The sequence below is a fragment of the Coturnix japonica genome, chromosome 1 (genome assembly GCF_001577835.2).
Source record: "Coturnix japonica isolate 7356 chromosome 1, Coturnix japonica 2.1, whole genome shotgun sequence".
NCBI lineage: Eukaryota > Metazoa > Chordata > Aves > Galliformes > Phasianidae > Coturnix > Coturnix japonica.
The window spans coordinates 75,050,886-75,075,748 of NC_029516.1; the positions used below are offsets into that span (position 1 = coordinate 75,050,886).

At 47.0% G+C, this 24,863-nt stretch overlaps 1 protein-coding gene and 1 long non-coding RNA gene across 10 annotated transcripts in view; one reads left to right on the forward strand and one right to left on the reverse strand.

Moving 5' to 3' along the window:
• The window catches only part of NME7 (NME/NM23 family member 7), a 140,699-nt gene that overhangs the window by 91,024 nt on the left and 24,812 nt on the right, over positions 1 to 24,863 (forward strand). For 3 of the 5 annotated variants that reach the window (XM_032447612.1, XM_032447603.1, XM_032447608.1), the window contains exons 12-13: positions 5,757 to 5,844; positions 7,672 to 8,184. In XM_032447612.1, coding sequence (XP_032303503.1) covers positions 5,757 to 5,844; positions 7,672 to 7,745 — 162 coding nt within the window. In that variant the 3' untranslated portion in view covers positions 7,746 to 8,184. Of the gene's footprint in view, positions 1 to 5,756; positions 5,845 to 7,671; positions 8,185 to 10,115; positions 10,145 to 24,863 lie in introns of those variants that run through there. The other 2 variants (XM_015875316.1, XM_015875307.1) reach the window with 2 other exon arrangements.
• The window catches only part of LOC107320504, a 258,990-nt gene continuing 234,170 nt past the window's right edge, over positions 44 to 24,863 (reverse strand). For 3 of the 5 annotated variants that reach the window (XR_004308968.1, XR_004308967.1, XR_001558294.2), the window contains exon 8: positions 46 to 5,168. This is a non-coding gene — a long non-coding RNA (uncharacterized LOC107320504). Of the gene's footprint in view, positions 5,169 to 24,863 lie in introns of all 5 variants that reach the window. The other 2 variants (XR_001558292.2, XR_004308966.1) reach the window with 2 other exon arrangements.

Here is a 24,863-nt window from a genome sequence, read left to right on the forward strand (position 1 = left end):
GGAGCGGGCTCGGTGCCGCTGTGCGCCTCGGTGTACGGGGGGAGCCGGGCACCGCACGCACCGCACGGCACCTGCCCGGCACCTGCCCGATGCTGCGTTTGCTGTGCCGGGGGTGCGGGGCGCAGCCGGGCCCGCAAGGTGACCCGCGGGAGGGGGGGCTGCGGCATGACGCGCCGTGCGCGGGGCTGCGGCGCGGGGAGCGGGGGAGGGGCGGGAGCGTACAGGGCTGAATGGGTGCGACTTTATATATAGTGAGACACTGCGGCTGAGATCCACAGGGCCACATCCCAGCCGGCCCTCAGAGCCTACAGATATGGGGGACCGCAGCTCCTGTGGGCAGCAGTGGCAGCGCCTCACCGCTCTGCTGAGTGCAAGGGTTCTTCTAACGTCTAACCTGAATCTGCCCTCTTCTAGTTGAGTCTTTTAGCTCCCCTCAACTGCTGCAAGGCCTCATAAAGAGGTTTCCCTGACACCTTCTCCGGGCTATAAGCCCCCTCAGCCTTTCTTCATAGGTCCCATGGCCAAAACACAGCTGCAGCCCCTGAAACAACCAACACAGAGATGGTTCTGGGGCACCTTGGCCTGCTGAGGCCACATGGACACCCTGAAGGTGCTTCCCAGAGCATCCAAAGCTCGTGCAATGGAAGTGTCACACGGGAAGAATAGACAGTTTGAGTGTGTTTAAAGTGGGAGTGCCAGTTTGCTGAGTATGTTATGGGGATCACAGGAAGGCAGCTCTGCGGCACGTTATGGGTGATCAAAGGAGCCGGCCACGTGGACTTTTGTCCTGGGTAGGTTAGGGGAACTTGCTCCCAATGGTGTTCAGACAGCTGATCTTCCAAGGGGGAAGAGGATGAGTGGCATCTCGTTTCTCCGTGGTGTTTGTCAGAGCTCGTCTTTAAAGAGACCTGCTGATGGTGGGCGATAACAAGAGCAAACACAGACAGCAGGATCTGATACCCAGCGAACATCGTGTGCCGTGTAGGGAGGAGTATTGGTTACGAGTTAAGAGGACTGTGATTACAATCAAGCCAATAAACAAGACGCTGTGGGAGGAATAGCTGCCCATGTCCAATGCTCAGATCCCAGTGCTGTAGCTATTGTAGCCAGCAAGGCAGCATCCTCAGCTGTGGGCCACCCGCTCTGCCTGGTAAGAGAACTCGCTCCCTCTGCTATCCTGGATGCTCCTCATGGCCTCATAAGGCAGCCTGTCCATGGATGCCATGTCTATAAGCCAAGGAAATCCCACACAAGTTGGTATAGGGCAAGTGGAATGGCAGCAACTAATGCAGGCCTCCCCTCCTTGCCTTCTGCTCAAGCAACAGGGACACCCAAAGTGAAACCAGCAGGTTTATGGCCATTGAGAGTAGGTCTGGAGAAAGCAACTAAGATGAATGATCCATCTAACCTGAGCAGCCGTATCACGGTTACAGAGTAAATGGCCACTCTGAAACATGATCGTTCTCCGAGCACGTTCTCTCACTACCAGAACTGATGGTGCCTGTGGAAGCTGAGCTGCAGGAGCGCCTGGCTGCATTGCTGTTTGCTTAAGGATCACCTGCAAACTTCCTGCAAGACTCTGTATTTCTGGGCAAACACAGAAGCCCTGGTGGGTTGGTAGCAGCACCAAATCCCCATAACTGCACAGGACAGGGCATGCAGGGGCTGGGATGAGCAGAAGGCACTCGGTGAGGCTTGTGCACTGTTTCTGCAAAGCTCTTTCTGAAGCTGCCATCCCATGCACGCCCAAGACATGCACTTTGCTTGATGTCAGCACATTACCCTCTCTGAATCAGCAGAACTAACAGGCAGCAGGGTGCCATATTTTATTCAAATTTACCGTTTGTTTGGCTGCTCGGATATCAATCAGGCCGTCTCTAAGGCCACCAGGATATGATCTGATCTTTTGAGGTGATAAGGGCCTGAGGCAACTTTAGAAACTGCCAAGAACAAAGAACAAAATGTGCGAAGACATCCACATCCAGATTAGCTGTGGGAGAAAGGACGGGGCTGGGAAGAGCTGTGACAGCACCTAGGAAAGAACAGCCCTTGGGATGGACTTAGGGTTTGTTTTTCTGCCTTTAGGAGCTGGATTGCAAAGAGCACTCTGGTTTCTTCCAGTTAGTTTAGCCATACTTGCCCAACAAGGATATTCCTTGGGGTTTCCTGTGTTATGGGGCTGGAAGAAAGCAAAGGGTCTCACTGAAGGTCAGATGGAGGGCAGACATTTGATGTAGGGCAGGGCATAGAGTAGAGCAAAGCTCTGGTTTGCCTATCTTGGTGACTTGTGAAATGAGGCACTGCAGCTGATGGTCACGGGCAGAAAGCGTGGGTATAATGTGAGAACCATCTCTGAAGGCAGCTGTGGTTTGTGCTGTGACATGCCATGGAGGAAGAGGCACGCTGTCAGGAGGGGCTCAAGGGCTGAGGGACTGAGAGCTGCTGTAAGATATCAGAAGTGGGCAAAATGGCATTGAACAGTTACTGCTCGTGGGTTGCCACCTCCAACAAATGGGGCTAGGCCTCCTCAGGCTGGCATGCCTGGAGCTGGAAAAGGGCAGCTGCTCAAGAGCTTGGCACGGGGCCTGCAGCACACAGCAGGTGAGAGGGGGTGAGGAACTGCATTGGCGACGGAGCTGCTGCAGCTCTGCAACACACAGCCCAGTTTCTCCTGCTGAAAGCCAGGGGTCAGATGGCACACGGTTATTTGACAGCATTTTACAGCCCCCTGGTAGTTGCGTGGGGCCTTGAGGGAAGGGGAACGACCTTCAGGAATTGCCCTCAGTCTTTCCAGGAAGGGTGTGCCAGGGTATGGTCCCCACACAACTTCCTGGTCCTGCATAGCACTGTCCTCTGATTTTCAGCCTCACATCAGCTCAGGTGGGACCTGTAGCATCCCAGAGCACGGTGTAGCAAAAATAGCTCCCAAGTCGTTCTCCTTGTTCCCCACAGATGTGGGATGAAGAGGGATTAGGCTTATAGACACACACACGGTTGGTCCTATGAATGTGAGAAGTGCATTTGAACCAATTTACCACACAGAGCTACGTGAGCTAACCAAGTTTAACATGTTGTGAACTGGTAAAATTAGAAAATATAGAATGGGAAATTCAGCTGTGAGGCCACCATTCCTTTCTCTAGTACTAGTATTATGGCAGTGTAATGTTATTTGTGGGGGTGCCTGCACAGCTCACCCTTGGCAGCAACAGCTGCTAAGATGGAAGTTTGCATAAACAGCATGTGTAAATGGAAAACCCAGAACTGTCTGAGAGGGCGTTTACCCCAAAATGATCTTTCTGGAGGGGGAAACAACCATTATGGTAAAGAGGAAAGTGACCATCAGCTGAATTAAGTGTTAAGCAAGAAATGACAAAGGGAATTTCCAAATAAAGGCATCAGTCTGAAAGACATCAGAAAGATGTAGAAAAGAAGCACAAAAACATGTCAGAGTGGGGAGAAACCTCAAAGAAGGACAGAGCAGAAGTGAAAACCCATCCTGGCGCTGGCAGCGGTTGCCCAGCTCAGGCGTATCCTGTCACTGGGATGCTGTCAGCAGCCTAACCCTGTGGGCAGGGTCCCACACTTTAGGTGCACATTGGTAACCTGCTGGGGTGCCTTTCCACCAGTGGGTGCATCAGGAGGGAGCAGCATGGGCACCCCAGAAGCTGGAGCAGGCACAGCTCCATGAGGAGAAGGACCTGAATGGGGAGGATGAACCTGCACTACCAGAAATGACCCTGTTTCTGCAGAGCTGTTGTTCTGCAACAGTGACCAACTGGTGTAAGGTTTTCACCAGCCCTGGCGGGGCAAGGCTTGTGTGCTTAGAAGTGAAAAAAACATTCACTTCATGATGGAGACCAGGTGCAGGACACCAGGTGGTTTCTGGAGTGGCCTGGCTGGCAGCAAAGTGGAGACAGGAAAGGGGGATGTGTGACAGACAGCATGCTGTGTGCCTGGTGTTCGGTAACCGGGATAAATATCACGGGTGGACAGCACGGAGTCACCATGTCTGAGCACACCCACTAGCAGCGCAACCTGCCAGCTACCAACACAGTTCCGATGGGCGCAACAGCAACTTGTTAAGGCAGCAGAAGTCAAACCATATTGCCAGGATTTCTCCTTTTGGCTGAAGAGGGAATAATTAATCTCTTCACTGGAGATAATACGAAAATAATTTCCTGCAGGAAATCCACCCTGTTTTCACACAGGGAAGAAGTGTTACCCAGGAACAAGCTATGAAGCTGGCAGGAACAGCACATATCCTGCGCCAGCGGGCACCAGGAGCCCTTACTGGAGCTGCAGCCAGCTGTCTGGTAGCTGTCCACCGAGCTCCAGCCACTACACCAGCTCTTGATTCAGTGTCTGCACAGCTTGGGAGACATGTAGCCTGCAGCTCCAGAGGTCTGCTTCAGCCTCACCCCCCGCTGGTTGACGCAAAATGGTCCCTGTTTGGCTCCTCCTGAATAGAACAGCATTATGCACCATTGAAACAGGCCATCGTTAGTTTTCTGTCTTGGCAGCAACATCATAAGGCTTCAGTTTTTACTCACTCCAGATAGGGGTTTCTGATGGCAGGTTGTTTTTAGGCACCAGCCTGCTTGGCTGCCCCTGTGAGACCTGTGCTGTCTCTGGGTCTGGCCATTCTGGGACTGCCAGCACTAAAGCAAGTCAGGGAATGAGAACTAAACGAACTCCAGAACTATTCCGAGGACTGCTCTAATACAGCATTAAAAGTAAAACAAAAATCTGAATGGAAAACATTTCTATCTTTAGCCATCAGGAGCAAGACTTATCTAAGCAGTCCCACACAGGAACTGGCAATGGGAATGGATAAGTTAGGGTTCAACTTGTTCCTAAACAACTTGTTTTAATTGTTCAGACAGGGCCACAGTGGGATGAGATGCTACGTGATTTGCAGTGCTTGTCAGAGGCCTTTCTCCTCCTTCTCACAGGAGGTCTGTTCCCTAAAACAACCTTACAAATGTGTTTAATAACTTTAAAGATTACCCCGGTGTTGTTCACACTATACGTTCTTACCATATGAAGGTAGCTCAGTCTACCAACTGGGAAGCCTGCTGTCCTCTGTTGACTTCTTGTTGGCCTTTGCTTTGGTTTGGGTTGTTTGGTATGACTGCAGCGTATTGCGATAACCAACACTACACCCTGATCTGAAAAACAGTAAAATAATGCATATTAAAAATGACCACGTTTTGACTGGAGAATCTGTCTTCAGTCTTTCTTTGACATCCAGTTATTGTGACAGAACACACTTTGCTTCTGCAATGGGAACTATCTGACTTCATTCGCCTGACTTAAGTTCAGTGCTGTGGTAACCACACTTGAATCTGAAATCTTTTCTTTTAACTAGTCCTACGCAGACCACAGCATGTCTCACAGCCTGGTTGAGAAAGGCTCCACATGAGAGTCATCAGTACACAGGCCAGTGGAGGCAAACACCTGCCTAAAAGGCTTTTAAAAAGTGCTGAAGTCTTTCTCATTATAATCAGTGGGAATTAAGGGCCAGGCAGAATATGTGGAGCATTGGAAAAGCCAGATGGACCTCACTTTGTATTTTTAGATGCTTACATACCTTGCAAGACCTGCTTTTGACTTCTGTGGTTCAGCCTTTCTGCTCAGGTAGCTCAGCTACCTTTGACATGGGCATTTGTGCCTGGCCCACAATGAAGCTTATCTGTTCTACAAAGGCAGAGTAGGAGCTGGCACTTGTGTCTACAGATCCCTCTGCTCTTTTTCAGGTACATCTTGTTGAATATGAAACCACAGGTTCCAGGCAGAGGGAAGTGAACACCATAAACAAGCCACTCCATCATGTCTGGTCTAACGGTAGGTAGAGGACAGCATGTGTGCTGCTGCTGTTACTGACATGAGGCAACATCTTTGTTTTGCTGTTATTTAAACACTGTTTGTCAGTTGAATAATATATACCCATATAATTGTGAAAAGACAAAGGACCCCAGGACCCAGAGTTCTGAACTGCGCTATTTTCTTGCTGGAAACGCTCCCAAAATACCAACATGCAAATGTAGTCTTCTGCATCTTAAACTATTCCCCCGGCAACCAGGATTGGGAATTTAATGCAAATTCCCTTTCCTTCCCATCTGTATTTCCTTTTGAAAATGTAGTTTCTACTGGTAATCAAAGATCAGCTGTTATCAGCGTATGTTCAAAGTGCTTCACAAATGAACACTCATTGCCAAAACAGCCTCGTCTAAGCAGTTTTATCACAAGCCGGTCTCGTCAATTTTAAGGACATAAGACTGGACACACCTGGAAGGCATCAAAGTCCATTTAAGCCAGCGTGCCTTCTCAGCTGTGGCCAGTAGCAAATAGCTCAGAGAAGCTCCTAAGAGCAGGGCAGATTGCAGAGTGACCGACCAACCTCCCAGGTGCCAACAGCTTAGGGTTTCCCAAACCAGGGAGTACACTGACAGCTAAGAAAAACTGGTATAGCCCCAAACCTCATCTGTTTCTCACTTTGGAGCAGCAGTTTGTACCTGGTGTGCTGTACCTCACCCTCCAGCTCTGTGGTGTGGCTGCAGCCTCTCCACGTTCATTTGTGTAAACTTGAGAGGCCAACAGCTGTGTGGAGGTGAGGGCAGGTCTCACAGCTACGCATGAGCAGCTACAGCCTCTGCTGGGCTTTGCACTGTTAGCTATCATCACAGCTCACGCAGGAGTGTTTAAAGCTGACCGTGGTATCACTATGTAACCAACTATGTAGCCATCATCAGCCTCAGTGTGCCCAGAGCTCAGCCTTCCCACAGACTGAGCAGTAAGAGGCACACTGCAGTCATGTGCTAGTGTATCTGATGAGCAAGGTGCCTACCTGCACCTTCATCTTACTTTCACAGTGCTGTTTGAGCAGTCACCTAAACGTCAGCAACCCCAAAGAGCACACTAGCCTGTAGCACAATAGTATGCAGAGAGCTCTGATCTTTGAGTTTCTTCTTTGGACTCTTAGCGCACACAAATTACTCTGCCTTTGGTTTTTCAACTGAGGTGGTCAGCGTGTTACCTGTGGTGGCTCAATGGCTCTCCATCCTTTCTGGCCACACAGAATGACATGCTGTTAGGCACATCCTTACTTTCCAAGTGCTAATTAACTGAATAATGGGCTGGTTAGCAAGGCCTCTCATCTATACTGTACTCAAAACACCATCTGGAAAAAGGCTGGTGAGGTTAGCAAGATGGATGCTCTGTTATATCTGATACCTTTGTAAGAGAATCTGTCCCAGCTTAACTAATGAGATGGTGTTTAACAGCAAAGATGTGTATTTGTTCTCCGGGGCAATATTTGTGAGGTGGCAAACATATTCTTGACTGGGATGGTGATCACTGTGCTTCATTCTGTGACAAACAGCAGAATGACTTTCCTGTTTAAAATGGAAAGCAAACAGTTTACTCAAAGGGCTTTACATGTCATCAGTCTCTTAGAAAATGCATGCTAGCAGGCCGTGACTCTGAAAGCAGCGGAGCTGTTCAATGTACCTTTTGCCTCCACCTAAGCCCACTGGATGCATATGGATGAGGACGGCTGTCTTTATGCCAACAGCCCTGCTTGAGGCCAGGGATCCTCTGACCTGCCTCTGAATTGAAAGTGTGAAGCTCTGGACAGATTTTGCTGTTTTGTTTCTCCCACACTTATCCCAGGGATCAGATTTCCAGGAATCTGCTGCAGTCGAGTTCCTGTAACAAAACGCCACAGGAGAAGGCACCCGCATTAGCTGCTCACAACAGGCCTGCAAATCCTCCTCTCCCCTCTCCGCTTTAAAGTGTGCTGATGCTGTTATGGCCCCTGTTAGTACAAACAGGTACCTGGAAGGAATCTGGGGGCGGAAGAGCAAACAGCTCCATGCAGGTGGCAGCCCCATCCTTGTAGATAGCAGGCATCTGCCCACAGCCTGCCTCTGCCAGACCTGTGATTGAGAATAAGGTGCATCTTGCCTCCCAAATAGCAAAATGCTTTCCAGATGTTAATGAACTGAGCCCGGCAGTACTGCTTTTCTAAGGCAGAAAGGTCCTCGTTTCATCAGTGGGAAAGGCTATCAGTTTGACTGCATGGAGATGGTCTGGAAGCCTAATCTGAATGAACTTTTGGCATGCTAACAAAACTTGTAAATATAATTAAATCACATTAAAGCCCCATGTGGGCATTTTTACTTAGAGGTGTGTTTACTCTCTACAGTATACTCCACCTCCAAAGCAAATTAATTTAGTCCGCCATTTAACCCTTACTGAAGGTGTCTGCTTTAATGCAGTTAACTCACCTATTTGAAATTCACACTTTTAGTTCACTGAGATGACATCTTCCTGAGCTCAACTTTGTAAAGAGGGAGCAATAGGGCCTTATTTAGGATCATTCCAGCATGCCAGGATGGCCCATGGGTTTTCTGTGGACCTAGCCCTACTGTACTCTTTACCTGTCCCACCAGATCATGCTTTGCCAAACAGCAGAGGCAAGGCAGGAAGCACAAACTATCAGGAGTCTTGTTTGGCTGCAAGTAACACTGCATAGAAAATTCATGAAAATGCCACAGTTCTTCAGGACTGCAGAGTCTGGGGATCATTTGTTCTGCCCTTCCAGTGTAACACAGACAGTATAATTTCATTCTATTACTCCTTCAGTCAGCCCAATAGCTTATCTTTGACTGAAGCATGAAGTCAGATATCTGCTGCAGTCAAATGGTTCCAGGCATTTTGTTGGATGCGTGTTTGCCATTGAAACCAATTTTGCTCTTAGTAAACTACTTTGTTTGTTTGTTTGTTTAAATTTATAAGATTTTCCCCTCTACCAGACATGCTTCTCTCTGCAAATCTACAGCCACTGCTTTCTCGGGAACACAGCTCTGGTCTGTAGCAGCTTAAATAAAAGAGTTTATCTACCTCCCCATGTCAGCAGTGCAGCTGGAACAGGAACACTGGCGTCTTCAGGCATTACAAGGTGGATGCAGGCAGAAGCATTCTACAGGAGTTCAAGGCAGCTCTGAGAGCCATAAATTTCATCTCTTCACCTATCCCAAAAGTGGGGTGAGGTGTTTCCTGAGGCAGAAACTGAGAGATGGGGAAAAGTGACTCTACGTTGGTGACACTGGATGGATGTTTTCTAGGGAACTGGGGGCAGTGCTTATAAGTCAAATAATAGTTACTGCATGTTTGGCACCCTGATCCATAGACCTGTCTGACCAGAGCTCACAGGGACAACAGCAAAGCTGGATGAAGTGGCAGGGCTTGAGATCTGCAGGCGCAATCTGCTATAGCAATGCTAACAGATATCCACCCTCTGTATTACCAGGATCTCTTGAGCCCAGCCCTTTCCTCAGGCTTTCAGTCCTGTATGTGGGAGAGCTATGGAGCTCTAACAAGCCCTGAAGAAACAACATTAGAATCATTCAGTCATACAGTCAACCTGTCAGGGATTTAAGCCCTAACCTTTATTACAGTACCCTTACATAAAGCTGAATAAAACATGGGATATTCAGCTGTCTTTGACAAATACATTATGTTTGCCTGATTTTCTCATTTGCCGTAGAAGAGAGATGGAATTATTCTTTCTGATCAAATGAGTTTTAGCTTTTCTCATTAGCTTTTCATAATCTTTAGCGTGCAGACTGGAAGGAAGGGGCTTTCAGCAATTCTGGCTGAAAGCAAAATGACTAAAGGTTAAAACTTAGAGTAGGTGGCAATGGGAATGCACCAGTGTTGCAGAGAAATTTCCAGCCTGATCTTGACTGCATGAGGACTTTTAAAACAGCAACAAATAATTAAAAAAAGATTAATGACTGAGCCAGAGAAATCCTCAGTGAAGTAACAGAGTGGGCTGTTCAGGTCTGAGACTGTGACTCACATGGTCAGTCTCATGTAAATGGCCCAATGAAGCGCTTATCTGGACTGGAATGGTCACTTTTAGCCTCAGTTGGGTCACTTTAGATCACTCCAGTGGGTTTACTTTATGGCAACATCAACACTGCAAACCCTTATATGTTCTAAGAAAGAGGGATTTATTATATAGCATGGAGCATCTCACATACATGAATCTGTCATCTGACTGAAAGGATCACCCAGCCTCCTCCAAACTCTTATATCTTCCACTGCAGAGTGCCCTATGTGATGGAATTGAAAGAAGCAGAGGTGAACAACCTCCGAGCCTGCAGCTGCAATATCTCACTGATTAAAAACCATAAGTTGGAGGCAGGTCAGAAGCCTCTTGCACACCCTCCTGATACCTAGACTTTGCAATAGATGCATACCATTCCGAGGAGGTGCACCAAGGTCATCAGAGTAGGTTGAGTATCTGCCAGAACCACACAGACTGAGTCATCACCCAGCTGGACTGTGTAGCTGGGCATCTCTGCAATGCTTGAAGTTCTTGTTCAGCCTAGATGATTCTGTGATCTGCTTCAGATGAGGCTTGCCAGTACCAAAGCACAGCCACAGCTCAGAGCAGCAACAGAACGCATCCTCCAAAAGGAAGTCAGTTATCAGGACAAAAAATGCTTTGTTGGTGACATAACTCTTGTCAACATCAGGGCTCTCAGAAGCTTTGTTTTTTTTCACACTCCTACCCAGCTCAGCTTCGACCAGCAAAACAGTGAAATGTAGGGCAAATGCTCCAAGACAGCCAATCCTTTTTACTTACATAAGAGCAATCAACAATGTAAGATTGATCACAGGTAGCAGATGCTGCAACATTCAATAGCCCACAGGAGAAGGAAGCAGAATGCACTTCATCTTGAAGTGCTTTCAGGGAAGTTTGCCTATGTGCCGTGCAGAGTGTGGGCAGGGCTTTGGGAACCCGAAGGTCACCTTGGCACATGTCCTCACAGCACCGCCTGCCCTGCCCTGCAGCTATGGGACACCAGCCCAGAGGACACTGCTGGTAACATGTGCAAGGTGCGTGAGGTGCTGGAGGGCAGTAGGGCAAGGAGCAGGACTGAAGGAAGAAGATGCTGTGTGTGGTGCATACCTATGGCAGACGACCTGTAATTCTTTGCACAGTGCTAGGAAGTGGGGGTGGTTTTTAAAGATATTTTCTGTAGTGGAGCTAAGAATGGAAGGTTTCACAATGAAGCTGTTGTTCAATTATATGTGATTCAATGTGTTTGCAGATCTGACAGAGACAGGGAAGTAATAAAACAAAGATCCTAAGACTTATCAGTAATTCTTGCCATTTCTTAATGCCAAATCTAATCTATGCCTTTGACCCCTTGGTAATTCTACTTCATTTTGTGCTGCTACAACATTCAGTAAATGACTGAAAACTTTATGCCAGTCGCTACCTTATCATGCTTTCTTTATGACAGCCCAAGACAAAGGCCAATACATCATAAAATAAAAGTCCAACTCCACAATTAGACTCCTGAGTAGACGGCCTGAATTTCTAATGAGCAGAAATTTGCTCCCTCGCTGCTTTTAATAGAAACTCAAGGGTTCCTGAAAAATCAAGACCTTTGTCAAATTGTCAGATGTGGACTTGGGAACATAGATTTTGAACACAAATCATAGGTCTCCAGTGAATGCTGTGTCATAAGTACAGCTATTGCAGGGCAGAGAATTCCTTAGAACAGGAAGAGACCTCATAAGGATGTTTGTGCTTCTTCTTTCAAATGACTTGAGGGACAGCTCTGCGTGCTGTCGAGCTGGCTGAGCCCCTGCAGCTAAATCTACTGCTGGAGATTCTGTGACCTACCAACTGCTCATGGTAGCAAGGGCACAGGTTACCTCCTGGCCTCTCTGTTGCATCACAGCCCTGCCTTCTGCCCATGGGGCTGCTGCATGGTCATGTTCGTGCACTGGTGCTTTGCATGGGCAAAGCTTTCACTTCTGCAAAGCAAAGAGAGAAGAGGTGCATCGAAAATTCCTGCTGGGGAATTTTAACTTGGACTTATACTTCTATGTCCTAAGTGAAAAACAGTCTCCTCTTGACACAGCCACACAGCCACAACAGTTGCTGGCCATGCAGATGTACATCAGCCACTGGCCTAAAATGTTCCTTGGCGACTGCAGAAAGGCTGACATGCACTTCTGTCACACAATAGGACTACATGGGAGACACAGCACAAAGCAAAGGTACAAAAGGTGGCAGATTCAAAGCTAACAAGAGGAAATGCTTTATGAAACACACAGTTCATTTCTGTCGCTTGCTGCCAATAGTGGTGTGGATGCCAAAAACACATTTTGAAAAGTGATTTGACAAAGTCACAGGTAGGGCTATTAAGGGCTATTAAACAGCAAGATACTGGGAAGCTTTCAGGAACCCGCACCCTCGTGTACCAGAGGCTCACCATTTTCATGCACTTTGCTTTAAGCATCTGCTACCAACCAACAGAGAGGGGAAACGAGAACAAATAAACACTTAGAGTGAGACTGTAGGACCATTTTTCACATGAAACCTTTTATGTTGGTCTTAATATACCTCAGTACTGAGAGTTGTTAACCACAGTGCTTCAGCAACTGCTTCACAAGAAGCTGAGCCAGCTCAGCAGCCCATTCAGCCTCTTAGAGAGAAAAGCTATAAATCAGTGGGGAGATAGTCATGCCTATTTCTCCTTGGGCTAAGTTAGCCAGCTGTGGCCTGCAAGAAGGAAGAGCTTCTCAGACACTTAGTTCACCTGATGCACCTGATACAAACGTAACCTCAGGGGCTTTCCCAGCCCAGATGCAAAAGATTGCAGCAGGCAATGATCCTGGTTCCAGGTCTCCCAAGAGCTCTGCCAGCACCCAAGCACCCAACCTGTAGTGCTTCTTCTCAGCTCAGGAGGCTGGCACACGATAGGGAGGAGATGCTAAAATAAGGGGAAAAAAAGTATAATTGCACTGTTGCCTAAAAGGATATTGCCATCTTCTATAGATCTGCACATCATTCCCCACAAAAGTTTACAGTGCACACCTCATTTTGGAAGTCTTCCTTCATTGGTGTGAGAGTCCTCTCCATGCTGCAAAGCAAAAGGTGCCTGGGGATCCTGCTGCAGTATTGGTTATTACACGTAAGGGCAAACTCTGTTTTAGCAAGGAATTTGTCCCCTGAGTTGTAACACGGACTGGACTTGCATACACAGGTGAGGAAAAAGACATGCAGCAACACGGTTAACAGAGAATTGCACTGTAACGTGACTCCTTGGCATAGAGATTTGCCTGCGTAAATGCCATTTCAGGCATGACAGATGGAGGGAAAGGCTTTAATGCTGCAGCATTGTGCTACTGCTCCCCAAACAAATCAGATCCCAGACCACTGAGCTGCTGCAGTGCTTTGCCACTATGCCCACTTGCTACGTGCTGCAGTGGTCTTGTCTGTGGGCAGGAAATCCCAGAAGTAATTCCCTGAGGAGTACCAATGGGAAACTCAATTTTAATTACTTGTTCTGCCTCAAGATTTTCTCACCATTACTTAGGAAACCAAAAAGGCGACATCTTAGTGACCCTAAGGGCCACCTGCATGAGGAAATGCAGGCTTTGTCAGGCTTTACCTCAGAAGGGCAGCAGAAGGGATGGCTGATCTGGGGAGCCTCTGGCCTACTCCCATCTGGAAGCCTGTTTGCATTGCTGTCACAAGCACCTAACCTTGGCATAGCTGTACAGCCCAGCACCAACCTGTCCCAGCCTCACTCCTTTGCTGGAAAGAAACAGTTTCTCAAGACTTCCCCAAACAATCATACAACTGCGTTACAGAACAGCTTGTTCTACCTCAAGCCACGCAGTTATTTCATCTTATGGTGGGCCTTGGGGAAGACGCTTTTATCACCAGCTGCAGCAGGGCTGAACAGTTTCCTACTGTTGATGATTAAGGAAGTAACAGTTGCCAGACAGAGATTTACCTGAAAACCTCTGCTGAAGCTCTTCCCCTTTGATTGCCCTTCAGTGTCGTGCCTTGCCAGGCCTTGTTAAGGCTTCTCCATTGTTCTTCATGCTGTCAGTCAGTCACGACTTTGCAAAGGCGAATATGCAACTGAGATCCTTAATTAATGCCATGTAACATTCAGATGAATTCACTGGGGAAGGGACATGTGAAAGGAATCAAGCCAGAAACCCAGCAGAGTGGGGGGAGGGGGGTGGACCCCTTCCAAGGATTTTATCTGTAGAAAGATCTAATTAAGCTAGAATAATATGCAAGCTCGTTTAGAAAGAAAATGAACATCAAGACAAGCTGAAGCTAACAACCAGCTGTCTCCTCTTTGAGAGTTAAACGCATTAGCTCCAGAGGCAGAAAAGAAAGAGAAAAATAGGCTTAGGATTTGTGTATCTTAAAACAAGTGAAACCTACACCCACTGGTATAAAACTCCAAATCTTCCACTTCATTTGCATCGTGGGGGCAGGTCTAATTCACTAGAAGGGAGTGTGCCTTGATTGGCCATGGCTAAGCTAACATAGGCTTTGCTGCCTGCCTTTGACAAGCTCAGTCATCCCTTCCAAGTGCCTGTGGTGCTTTCTCTCCATCCCAGTGCAGCCCAGCCCAGGTTTCCAGGCCTGCCATTGCTGCCCAGGGATGGCTGAGAGCCCACACTGAAGGCAGGGTGACCAGCAGGTAGGTGGTCTTGGATTTGGGACTGAGGAAAGGTGATGCCATGTTGGTCAGAGACCCCACAGGGAATACGAATAGTGTGAACTCTCAAATTAAAAATAAATAAATACATACATACATAAAACAGGCTTTAGACAGTATTAATTTCAAATGTGTCTATGACTGTTAGCCACCTAGATGATCTTCCCATCGAGCTGGACATCATGTTCCTTTTGGGTGTGTCTGCACCAGAGGGGATTTTTCAGCATATATATATTGCTAGAGCCGTGACAAAAATATTTCAGTAATAGAGATGCCATTCATACCAGTGAAGGAGCTATTTTCTTAGCTACCTAAATAGACTAAGCTGTGCATTTTTATTTTTATTTTTTGCAAGCACTGATGAAATGATATTAGGGCCAGCACTGATATGAGTTGGACATGTATTCTCCCAACTGGTATTTCTCAGACCAGACAGCAAAAATTTTCAAGGCAGAGTGATCTGCATGCACATAATCAGTATCACCATTACACTTTACCAGATCACTAAGGGAAAAACAAACCTAGGGAAAAACATTCACTCCAATAAGAGAAGTCACACAGCTCTGACAGAGATCCAACAGCAGTTAACTCCATTTCTCCCATACTTTATTTAGCTGCTCCATTCAGTGGTCTCTCTGCAGATGTTAATGCACTGAAGATGCCAATGGTTCCTTTATGGTCAGGAAGCTTCTACCACTGTCTGAGCTTTACCAGAAAATAAATGTATTCCCCTGAACTAAAACCATCAAGAAATCACAATCAAATCTGCAGCAGAGAACCTAAGCTGCCCTCAAAACACAGTGCAAAGTGCTTGGGTTCCCTGGCAATGGCTTGTCAGGGATGCATACATTTATTCCCAAGGAGGAACAGATTTGGTGGTCAAGATGAAGAAGCAGATCAAACAGTTTTTTCTCTCCACTACAGCTGTCTATTAAACAGAAACGTAAAGCATTACATTATTATAGTCAAACTTGCTCAACTGTTTGTTCTCTCCATTCCTCAGCTGAAAGGTTGAAGTTAAAAGTGTTTTGGTATTCCATGGTTCAAGATTGTTTCTGCATAAGCGTAGAGCAAATCAGAGGACCTGATCTTTTAGCAAGGCTACCCACTTTTGAAGGCAAAGCATATATTGGTACAATATGATTGAGAAGATCGAAATGCCCTTGGACGCTCCATTTGAACCATCTCAGATCTGGCTCAGATTCAACAGCCTGAACAACCTTCTAGCCCATTTCAACAGGAAAGCAGGGAGTAAGAATTCCCAAGTGTCCATGTTCAGACCTTCTCTAATGAATGGCACAATCTATCACAGTTTCCTCTCATGGGGGACAATGGGAATGCCCACACAGATGGAAATATAGAGATGGTGGAGGTCGTTGTTGCATTGAGAAAAGGTGAGCGCAGACACTAAACCGAAGCACTTTTTGAATAGGAGGTGTAGCATTACAAGCGCTGGAATATTCTTAAGTAGGAAATCATTTAAAGGACAAGCCGGATAACAATGTATCACTGTATAGTTAACACCCGCTTGCATAAAGCCTGTGTTATTTTTAAAAAGGGCAAATAGACTGTGAAGAAAATAAACAGCTACATATCGAGATCTGGACTCACTGCTGACTCACCCATACAACTGCCTCCCCACGGTTTGTATTGGGGAGAAATTATTGGAAATTTCTTGAGGTTTTTTTTTTCTACTGCAGTTTCTCAAGCATTTCTAATGGGTCGCATATTAGCTGCGGTGTAGGGTCTCCAGCCTTCTATTTAAGTACTATTTTGTTCTGGTGAGCAGTGCAAACATGGCCTGAGAACAGACAGCAACCTCCTCCAGTCAAATTCACAAATGTAATTTGGCTTTTGTCTCCTGCTGCAGTCTGCTGCTGACAAAATGCATTATTATATATGTGGTTATTAAGGTAATCATAAAATACGACACGTTATTTGATGTCGCTACTAAAACAACAAAGAGCTCTGATTGGCAAACACCGTCTTTGACAGCAAAACACGCCTTTCTCATCAGTCGCATACCAGGATACGTTATCCTGGGTTTTACCCATATACTCAGGAATGTTTGACATGACTATAAATAATTCAGTCCTGACACATAGTTTTGCAAAGGCTCAGTCTCAGTTATAATGCAAGATAAAGCAAAGCGCCTCCTTTTCAAGGAGGGAGTATGAGAACCACGCTCTGACCATTTTCTTTACCTGAGTGACTTTACAGTGAAGATGGCATTTCTGAGGCCACATCTTTGTGGGAAAACGCACCCAGCTGAGCAGTTGGAACAGGCAGAACCGGTGGAAAATCCCCAGTACAACACACAGCCCCTGATGGGAGAGCCAATGCTGAACTGTTAACACATTCCTGGCCTGAAGAGATTTCCTTTCCGCGAGTCCTGGCTCGCTGAGGGCAGGTTGATCTCAGATGACAGGCTTACAGGCCACCTCTCTCACTGGAACGCACTGCAGAGAGTAGGGTTAAAAAATAAAATCACTGGTGATAGAGTGGGAAGATCACTTGTCCCAAGGATACAAGTCCAAAGAAAAGAGATCCAGAGGTTCTTTGCACTTGTCCACAGCATTAGGACCTCGAGGCAAAAGGAATTCAAAAATGAAAAGGGAATAACCCATTTTGGCTTTGCCGTTCCAGTGTGACAGAAGTGAAGACCAAGTCTCAGCTCAAGGCTTGGGATCTGATACTTCTGCTTTGCTCCAATGATGTTTCTTTGGCTTAAGAGTGAAGTCCAGAGCAGGAATCTCCTGCTGAAGACCTGACTGGTAGAAGAAAGGGGCTAGCTGTCCTTGCCTAATGTTCTTTGCTTTGTTGGATACCAGCCCTTGGAGGAGGAGGAGCAGGAAAAAAAAAAGCTGCTGAAGCCAGGAACACACACCTCCAGCTTCCTGAACATCTGGACACTGGCAAACAATACCAGCAAACTGCCACAACACAACGTGCCCAGCCAGCATGTTGCCCTGGGCTGCCTGTTGGACATTCAGGCAAATCCCTGTCAGCTAGACAGAAATGTCCCAATGGGAATGTGTGGTTACTGCTGGAGTCCATGGCCATTTACAATTACTTTACCAATCCTTCTGAAGTTCAAGGAGAAAATGCAGCCAAACAGGACTCTCACCTTGGCTTTTTCCACTTCCCTCAGGGCAACAACTCAGGACTTCAAAAGAGAGTGCTGGTGAGAGTCATTTTTCTACAAGGACACTGCTCCCTTACAAACCAGCCGGCAGCACCTGATTGTGCCTGGTTGTGAACATGGGGCTAAAGGTGATGTACAGCATCTCTGTCCTTTTGCCTAGCCTCATGGAGACCCCTAACTCCCCACTGCTGAACCCAGCACCACTGAATGTTCTCTGCTGGCTTCCCACCACCCATATTGCAGACCCTTTATCAGCAGGATCCTGCTCCCTCGCCTGTGTGGCCCTGGGCAAGGAGCACAAGGCAGTGCAGGATGCCAGTACCCAGTGGCTGTCATGCCCTGAGGAGCACCTGCTGCACTCTGGGCAGCTTGCTGTGCTGACCAAACCAGTTACACCAGCACTGTTGTCCACCCAGCCCCCATACCAAGTTCTCTGGGACGTGTTGAGGCCTCCAGGCAGGAGGGGATGGGGTGGGGATGGGGCAAATGGCTGGAGACAAGGTCAAGAGAGAGGAGAGGAGATGTGAAGCTTGACTGACCAGGCATTTCACTTCTGAGCAAGCTTTTTTGAGGACTGATACAGTAGGTGATTGGGAAGGAAATGGCCTTCAGAGAGAAGCAGTGTTTCACCAAAGGTGAGAAGGAACAGGCACAAATAGGCCAGGTGAGATGAGAGGCTCAAGGCCTTCCTGTATGTCCCAGCCTTTCCTCCAGTCCTGCCTGTGATTCTGTGTGCCCCAGACTGGCTCCTCAAGCTGGAAAACTTCTGTCTTAGACACAGAAGAGGACTTTTCCCAAAATGCCAGTATGCTTTGCTCATCCTTGCAACATGTGGGGCCACGCTGCTGTGGCAACGTGCCAGGCTCACTGTGCAGCTCACCTAGTATCGGCCATTGTGCAAGTGCCTTCTGGTGTGCCCAGGAAAGCCTAGGCTGCTTGCAAAGCAGACCGTGTAAGCGCTGCAGATGAAATGTGTAATAAGTTGTTGCAACACCTCTGGGGTTACAACCTAAATCTGTGGACATGCTTTGTGAAAAATAGGCAGTGAAGAAGGGCGAGAAATCAAGCTCCATGTGAGTGTCTGGGTGGCTTCTGTGTGCTGTAACAGCCTCTTCACCTCCTTGTGCTGCTCCTGTTGACCTTGACTCCCAGTGAGAAGGCCGCCAGAGTAAATCAAACACAGACTAGCAGTGCTTAGCTGTCAAATTCCAGTCAGTGGTTGCTGGCAGGCTGAGTGAAACAAGTTTTAGGCTTCAGTGGTTCACATCTTGGTTGCAACGGACCCAAATTAGCTGCTCAGCTGTGGGGCTAAGATCTGAACATGCTGAGATTACTCTAACCTGAGAGGAAGGACAAAGATCTGGAAGGCTTTGGCCTTGCCGCAACCTGATATGTAACCATGCTCAAGCCACTTTGCTTTTAGCTCTCTCACCTTGCTTCACTGAAATGAGGGCACAGAGTACTGGTGGCTGGTACTCAGGCTTGTACAGAGTATGGTGACATTTCAAGTGACAGTAGTCCCAGAAGGGTCCCCGTGAAAAACCTTTCTGTCAGGATGGTACCTGCACTCCCATGGACCTGCACTCTCATGGCAAAGGCATGACAGACGTGTTTGCTCCAGCTCTGCCTGTCCTCCACATCTGTGTGAGTGAAGCAAGGCTTGAGGCTCCAGGCTGTGAGCAAGTTTATCTCATCGATGCTAAATTTGCCCTAAAGCAGCAGCATGTGTTTTTTCTCACCTCCTCCCTCTCGTGAAGTTCCTGTCAGGTAACAGGCCATACCCAGAGATTCTTCAAGATGTTAAACACAGGAAATCTTAGGTTAGAGAAAGCTGCTGTTGTTAGGACAACACATATCACAAATGCTTCCATTGCTGTGCTCTCCCTGACTGGTCCCAACCACTCTCCTTCTGCTTCATGGCCTCTTTCCCACATGACAGGTTGCAAATGAGGTCAAATGCTCTGGAAATGGTTTGCAGTACTTTCCTCGTATATAATAAAAAGCTCCAAATGAAAGCATTTCACAAGTCAGCGCTGTTTCAGCAAAGATGCCTAAACTGCACTGTTGAGTTAAAGGCAGTGTGGATCAAACTGGAGCAGTTGACTGGCTTTGCACAGACAAACCAGGCCAGCAAAATCTATGAGATGGCCACTCAATGCTATAAGTACCAAGCTTTCCAACTCTCATACATCGTAATGGCAGGTTCAGTTCATGATAATCCACAGCTTATATGTGCACAGTGTGTCCATTCCATAGCAGCTTTCAAGCTGCAAATAGTAAGGTTACACATACTGCTGTCTACCTTAGGAGGAGGCTATATGACCTATCTGATATGCAACCCGAAGGTATGGAAAAATCAAGGGAAAGAAAGCCTAGTCATAACATCTGGGACTTGGCAATGCTGCAAGGTTAACACACTGCACAGAAAAAAATAAATCAGTGCAATTAGAACTGGAACCCAAAGAGTCCAGACTACATGATTAGACATCTCATGAAAAACATGGCTGGCAGCATGGAATTTTCTAGCACTGTCATGAGCCCTTCCTGCTTCAGATATAAGATTGCCCCCTAGTGATCACCCCTACCGGGGCAATACCCTAACTTTCAAACTTGCCCCCTAACACTCTGTTTCTCTCTCTTTATCAGTAAGACTCCATTTATTTTGCAATATCTGATCAGATTGCAACCAGAGGTCGTATAACTGTACAGACCATTAAACACCATTTCATTTGGGCAGATGCAAATGGCTCCATTATACTGAAATCCCATTACTCACACAGCTCACCTTAAGCACTGGGCTATCGTCTGAGTGAGGCAGTAAAGGCAATAAAAACACAGCCTGCCCAAGACATGGTTCTTGCTGGGGAGATCTGGATGCAGGAAGTATTTCCAGATACTTCCAGATCTGTGCTGCTTAATGTACAATGGGAACATATTGCCAGCAGCTAGATTTACATGTCTGGAACTAGAATATTTCAACACGTGTTGCTGCTTTGTGGTACTCTGTCCCTAACTACCAAATGCAGAGCATGGGCTTTTAAATAACTTCTCATCCAAATGCATGTGAAAAGAATATCCCTGCTGGAAACATCTCACTGTAGAACAGCTATGTTTGTGCTGGAAAACCCAGCCATCACCACCCAATAGAAAAGAAGAGTGATCTTGCAGGGATTCTTCTCAAACAAATGTACAAAAACAGCAGATATTCCAAGAGAGTAGAAGGTCACGTAGCACCTCTGACTCCTGTGTTACCTCTGTTAAGCTGGCCACTTTGCTGTATCCTTTTCTGCTGCTTGCTGTGCAGTTTCTAATTCATACAGTGTTTCTGTAACCACTGTTTTGCTCAGTATCTCACAGATTTTTGAGGCCTGCTTTTCTTTTGCAGAGCTGGGGCTAAAATCTGTGCATTTCTGAGTTTTCTCATTTCAGTCACAGCCTCTGATTCAGAGTGGTGTTTCTGATAGGAACCCGGAGAAGGAGGAAAAAAAGAACAGACTGCATCATACCCTCCTCACGTGGGTTGTGCTGCAGAGCTGAGACAGGAGAAGAGGAAGATCCTGTTTTGGTAAGGGAGAGGGTTCAGCTGAAACTAGCATGCATTTTGGTGATTCCTTTGCTCTAATGGAGTGCTGAAGTAGGGCTATGATCAGTCTCTCCTTTTCTCATACTGGAATCCCAAGTGGCTATTACTAGTTCTTAACTAACTATTGGAAGCATGAGCTGTCTGTCCTAACCTCCCAGGGCTGAAGACAAAGCTGTCCTAAGAGGCAATTAATGCTGTCGGGCAAGATGAGGGCAGGTTAGCATGGTAAAGGTCATGCACAGATGGCACCCTGCCCTGACCTAGGGTGATGCTATGTTTGCTTCTCTCTGGAGAGCAGCATTAAGGAGAAGTCAAGCACAAGCCACGTAGGGTAACTCTGTGAAACAGCAGTGGAAAGCTGAATAGCTTTACTGGCAAGGAAGGATAGAGAACTTAAGAATTTTTACAATAAATGGCTGATCCTCTGACCTGATTCAAAACCAGGTCTGGTAAGAACGGATGATGATTCAGCCTTGGAGGACTGATTAGTACTCTGCGTGCCCGGATGTGCTGGCCTCAATCAGGTGCTTTGGAGATACCCGCGTGATGGAGAGCTCCTCATATCTGGCACAAATTGAGAGATTTAGGAGGCCACTAGGCTGAAACTGAGTCAGCCACTTACTATTACAGTCAGTACCTGTCAGCCAGAAATACCTGATGATATCCATACCAAGCTGCTTTTGGCATCCCAGCCTACACAAGCTGGGACAAGAAGACACATACATAGAGGTATTGAGAAGCTCTCCTTAGAAAGGCTCTGTGTGCACGTGGATGTCCTCATAATGTGGTTGAATGCTCTTCCTATGTGCGTACAGCTTAGTTCCTTCACTCCTCAGGGTGCTGTAGTTTTTAATAAAACATTTTCCTGCCTCACTAGTTGCACAGTTTCAGATCTCACTGTCTTTCCTGCACAAGGCACAGCTATAGGTGTAGCTAGCAAAATTCACTATTGCATTTGCAGTTTATTTTCCCAGGTAGTAAATGAGCCATACCAGGAAAAACAAAAACAAACAAACAAAACCACCCCATCCAAACCAAACCAACTCCTGTTGTTGCTTTTTCCTGAATCACTGCCCTTAGATTAAAGTTTTTGCTGATTGCAGTTGTCTGGAGGGAGGAGAGGGGGAGAAAATGTATTTTCCGCATTCCTAATAGCTCTATAATTTCTTAGTGGGAGATAAGGTTGGGTCATGTCATTGACTGCTGTAACTCTGGACATCCCATGGTAGGTTGAAGGTAGACAGAGGTAGGCTGCCCATTCTGTGGAAGGGGCAGAGCCTCACAGAAGAAAACTAGGGGCAAAACCTATGCTGGTCTGAATCCATATCAGGAAATCACTCTTGTCTTCTCAGCAGAGCTACTATGGTGAAGGTGAGCTCTAGTATGAGGCATGAGCAGCTGTTTTTAACACTGAGTTCATTACCACCTCTTTGATTAGAATGCCAAAACTGCTGGAAGGAAATGGCCACTTTCTCTGGGACCTACTTAACAACATCTCGAGTCCACCAAAAGAAACATCCAGCAACGAGTCTCAGTGTCTGTGACAGTTCTAAAGGTAGAACGTCATTCTGAGGAAAGCTAAACGACCACCAGACTTCCCCCATATACCCTAATATAACAAATCAATGGGAAATTTCTCCTTGTGTCCAGGTGACAGCCCTCTGTCTCAACAAGGAAGCAGGAAGAGGAAAATGAAATGCAGTATACTGGAAAACACTGAATGCAATATTTACCTGTCTAGCTACACCCTCTTTCTTTCAGTATTCTTTGCTTCTTCTCCTGCTAGCTAACTTTCTGCATCAGTTCATTCACAGGAGCACTTGACTTTTGATTTGGGGGCCAGGGCTGCAGTATATTCTAGTTCTGCCAAGGTTCACCTGGGAAACTTTTGCACCTTTCTCCGCATTCTTCTTGGGCTTTTATTTCAGCCTGCTGAATACTGTGAATAATCCTGCTCAGCAACGCAATGTAGCCATGGGCCAGGCACATGCTCTTGAAGGGATTTTCCCTCTTGCTCTAAAGGCACAAAACATGAGCATCTAGATGCCTCTGTGTTTACATAACTCAGAGAAATGTGTGGGGTTTAAAACTCATACTACCTCAATTTGTTATGGAAATAAAGCACTCGCTTGCTGGGATAAGGATGCTGTTTGCAGCTTACAACACTTGTTGAGTCAGAGGGAGGAGGAGGAGGAGAGGGTGGGTTAGTGAGTGCACTTCTATGTCCCAGTTCTTTTGATAATGGTCCTGGGCAGCTGTCTGCAGCCTTCCTGATGCACACAGGAACCACTGGGAAACTGCTTTGCCAGGCTGGCTGAAGCTTTCTGCACCATGCAGAAGCACACGGTTCACAGAGGTATTTATGGTGCCAGGGAGCCAAAAGAGCTGGTGAGGGAAGGCACTTCTCTAAAGCTACATTGCAAGCACAAGGCACCTGTCCTCTCATCCCTCTGCCAGCATGTTGCCAACCTAGAAGGAAGCTGTCTCTTGCAGAGGCAAGCATGGTGCTCACCACATTCCTTGGCTTCTCCTTCCCTTTCTTTACTGCCATCCACATTGCAGGCTGTTTTGGAGCTACACAAGGTACTGGCAGAAGCCCAGCCCAGGTGAGCAGGACCTGCGTGCCCCGGCCAGCCCGGCTCGCACCAGGAACCTGGCACTGGGACACTGAGGAGTATCCACCCCTCCCAGGAAGAGCTGATTTCTTTTAATACCGATTCTGTTGTTTGGGAGATTAAGGACATGGTTGAGGCTTGTGGCGTTTTTCCACTGGGATGTAATTAGAGAGGAAGAAAAACGAATCTGAGTGGTCATTAACTCTTCAGGATCCACACTACTGCTACCATGTGCTGTGGGAGGTGACAGGACAGGAAAATACACAGTGACTCCTCTTGGAGGTCTCCTGGCAGCCTCCAGTGCTACTCTGAACCAGAGAAAATGTGCCAGTGCCTGGCTGATGGATATTACAAATAATCTGCATATGTTTATAAAGGGAAGTTTTACAATATTTGATGCTTTCCTGTGACACTCCACAACCTCTCTGGGCGATCTGCTCCAGTGCTCTGTTTACTGTAAAGTTCTTCTGCATGTTAGTAGAGAAATTCCTATGTTCAAGTTTTAGGCCATTACTCCTTGTCCTACCATTGCACACCACCGTGAAGAGCCAAGCCTCATCCATTTGCCTGCCACCTCCCTTTAGATATTTATAAACATTTATCAGATCCCCACTCAGTCTTCTTTTCCCCAGGCTGAACAGACCCAGGTTACTCAGCCTTTCCTCAGACAGGAGATGCTCCAGGCCCTTAATCATCTTTATGGCCCTCTCCTGGACTCCTTCTAGGAGATCCCTGTCTTTTTTGAGCTGAGGAGCCCAGAACTGGACACAGAATTCTAAATGTGGCCTTTACCAGGGCAGAACAGAGAGGGAGGATAACCTCCCTCAACCTGCTGGCTCAAGTAATACATCCCATTATACTATTGGCCACCAGGACCCTCAGGTCCTTCTCTGCAGAGCTCCTCTTCAGCAGTTCAGCCCCTAACCTGTACTGATGCATGCGGTTATACCTCCCCCAGGTGC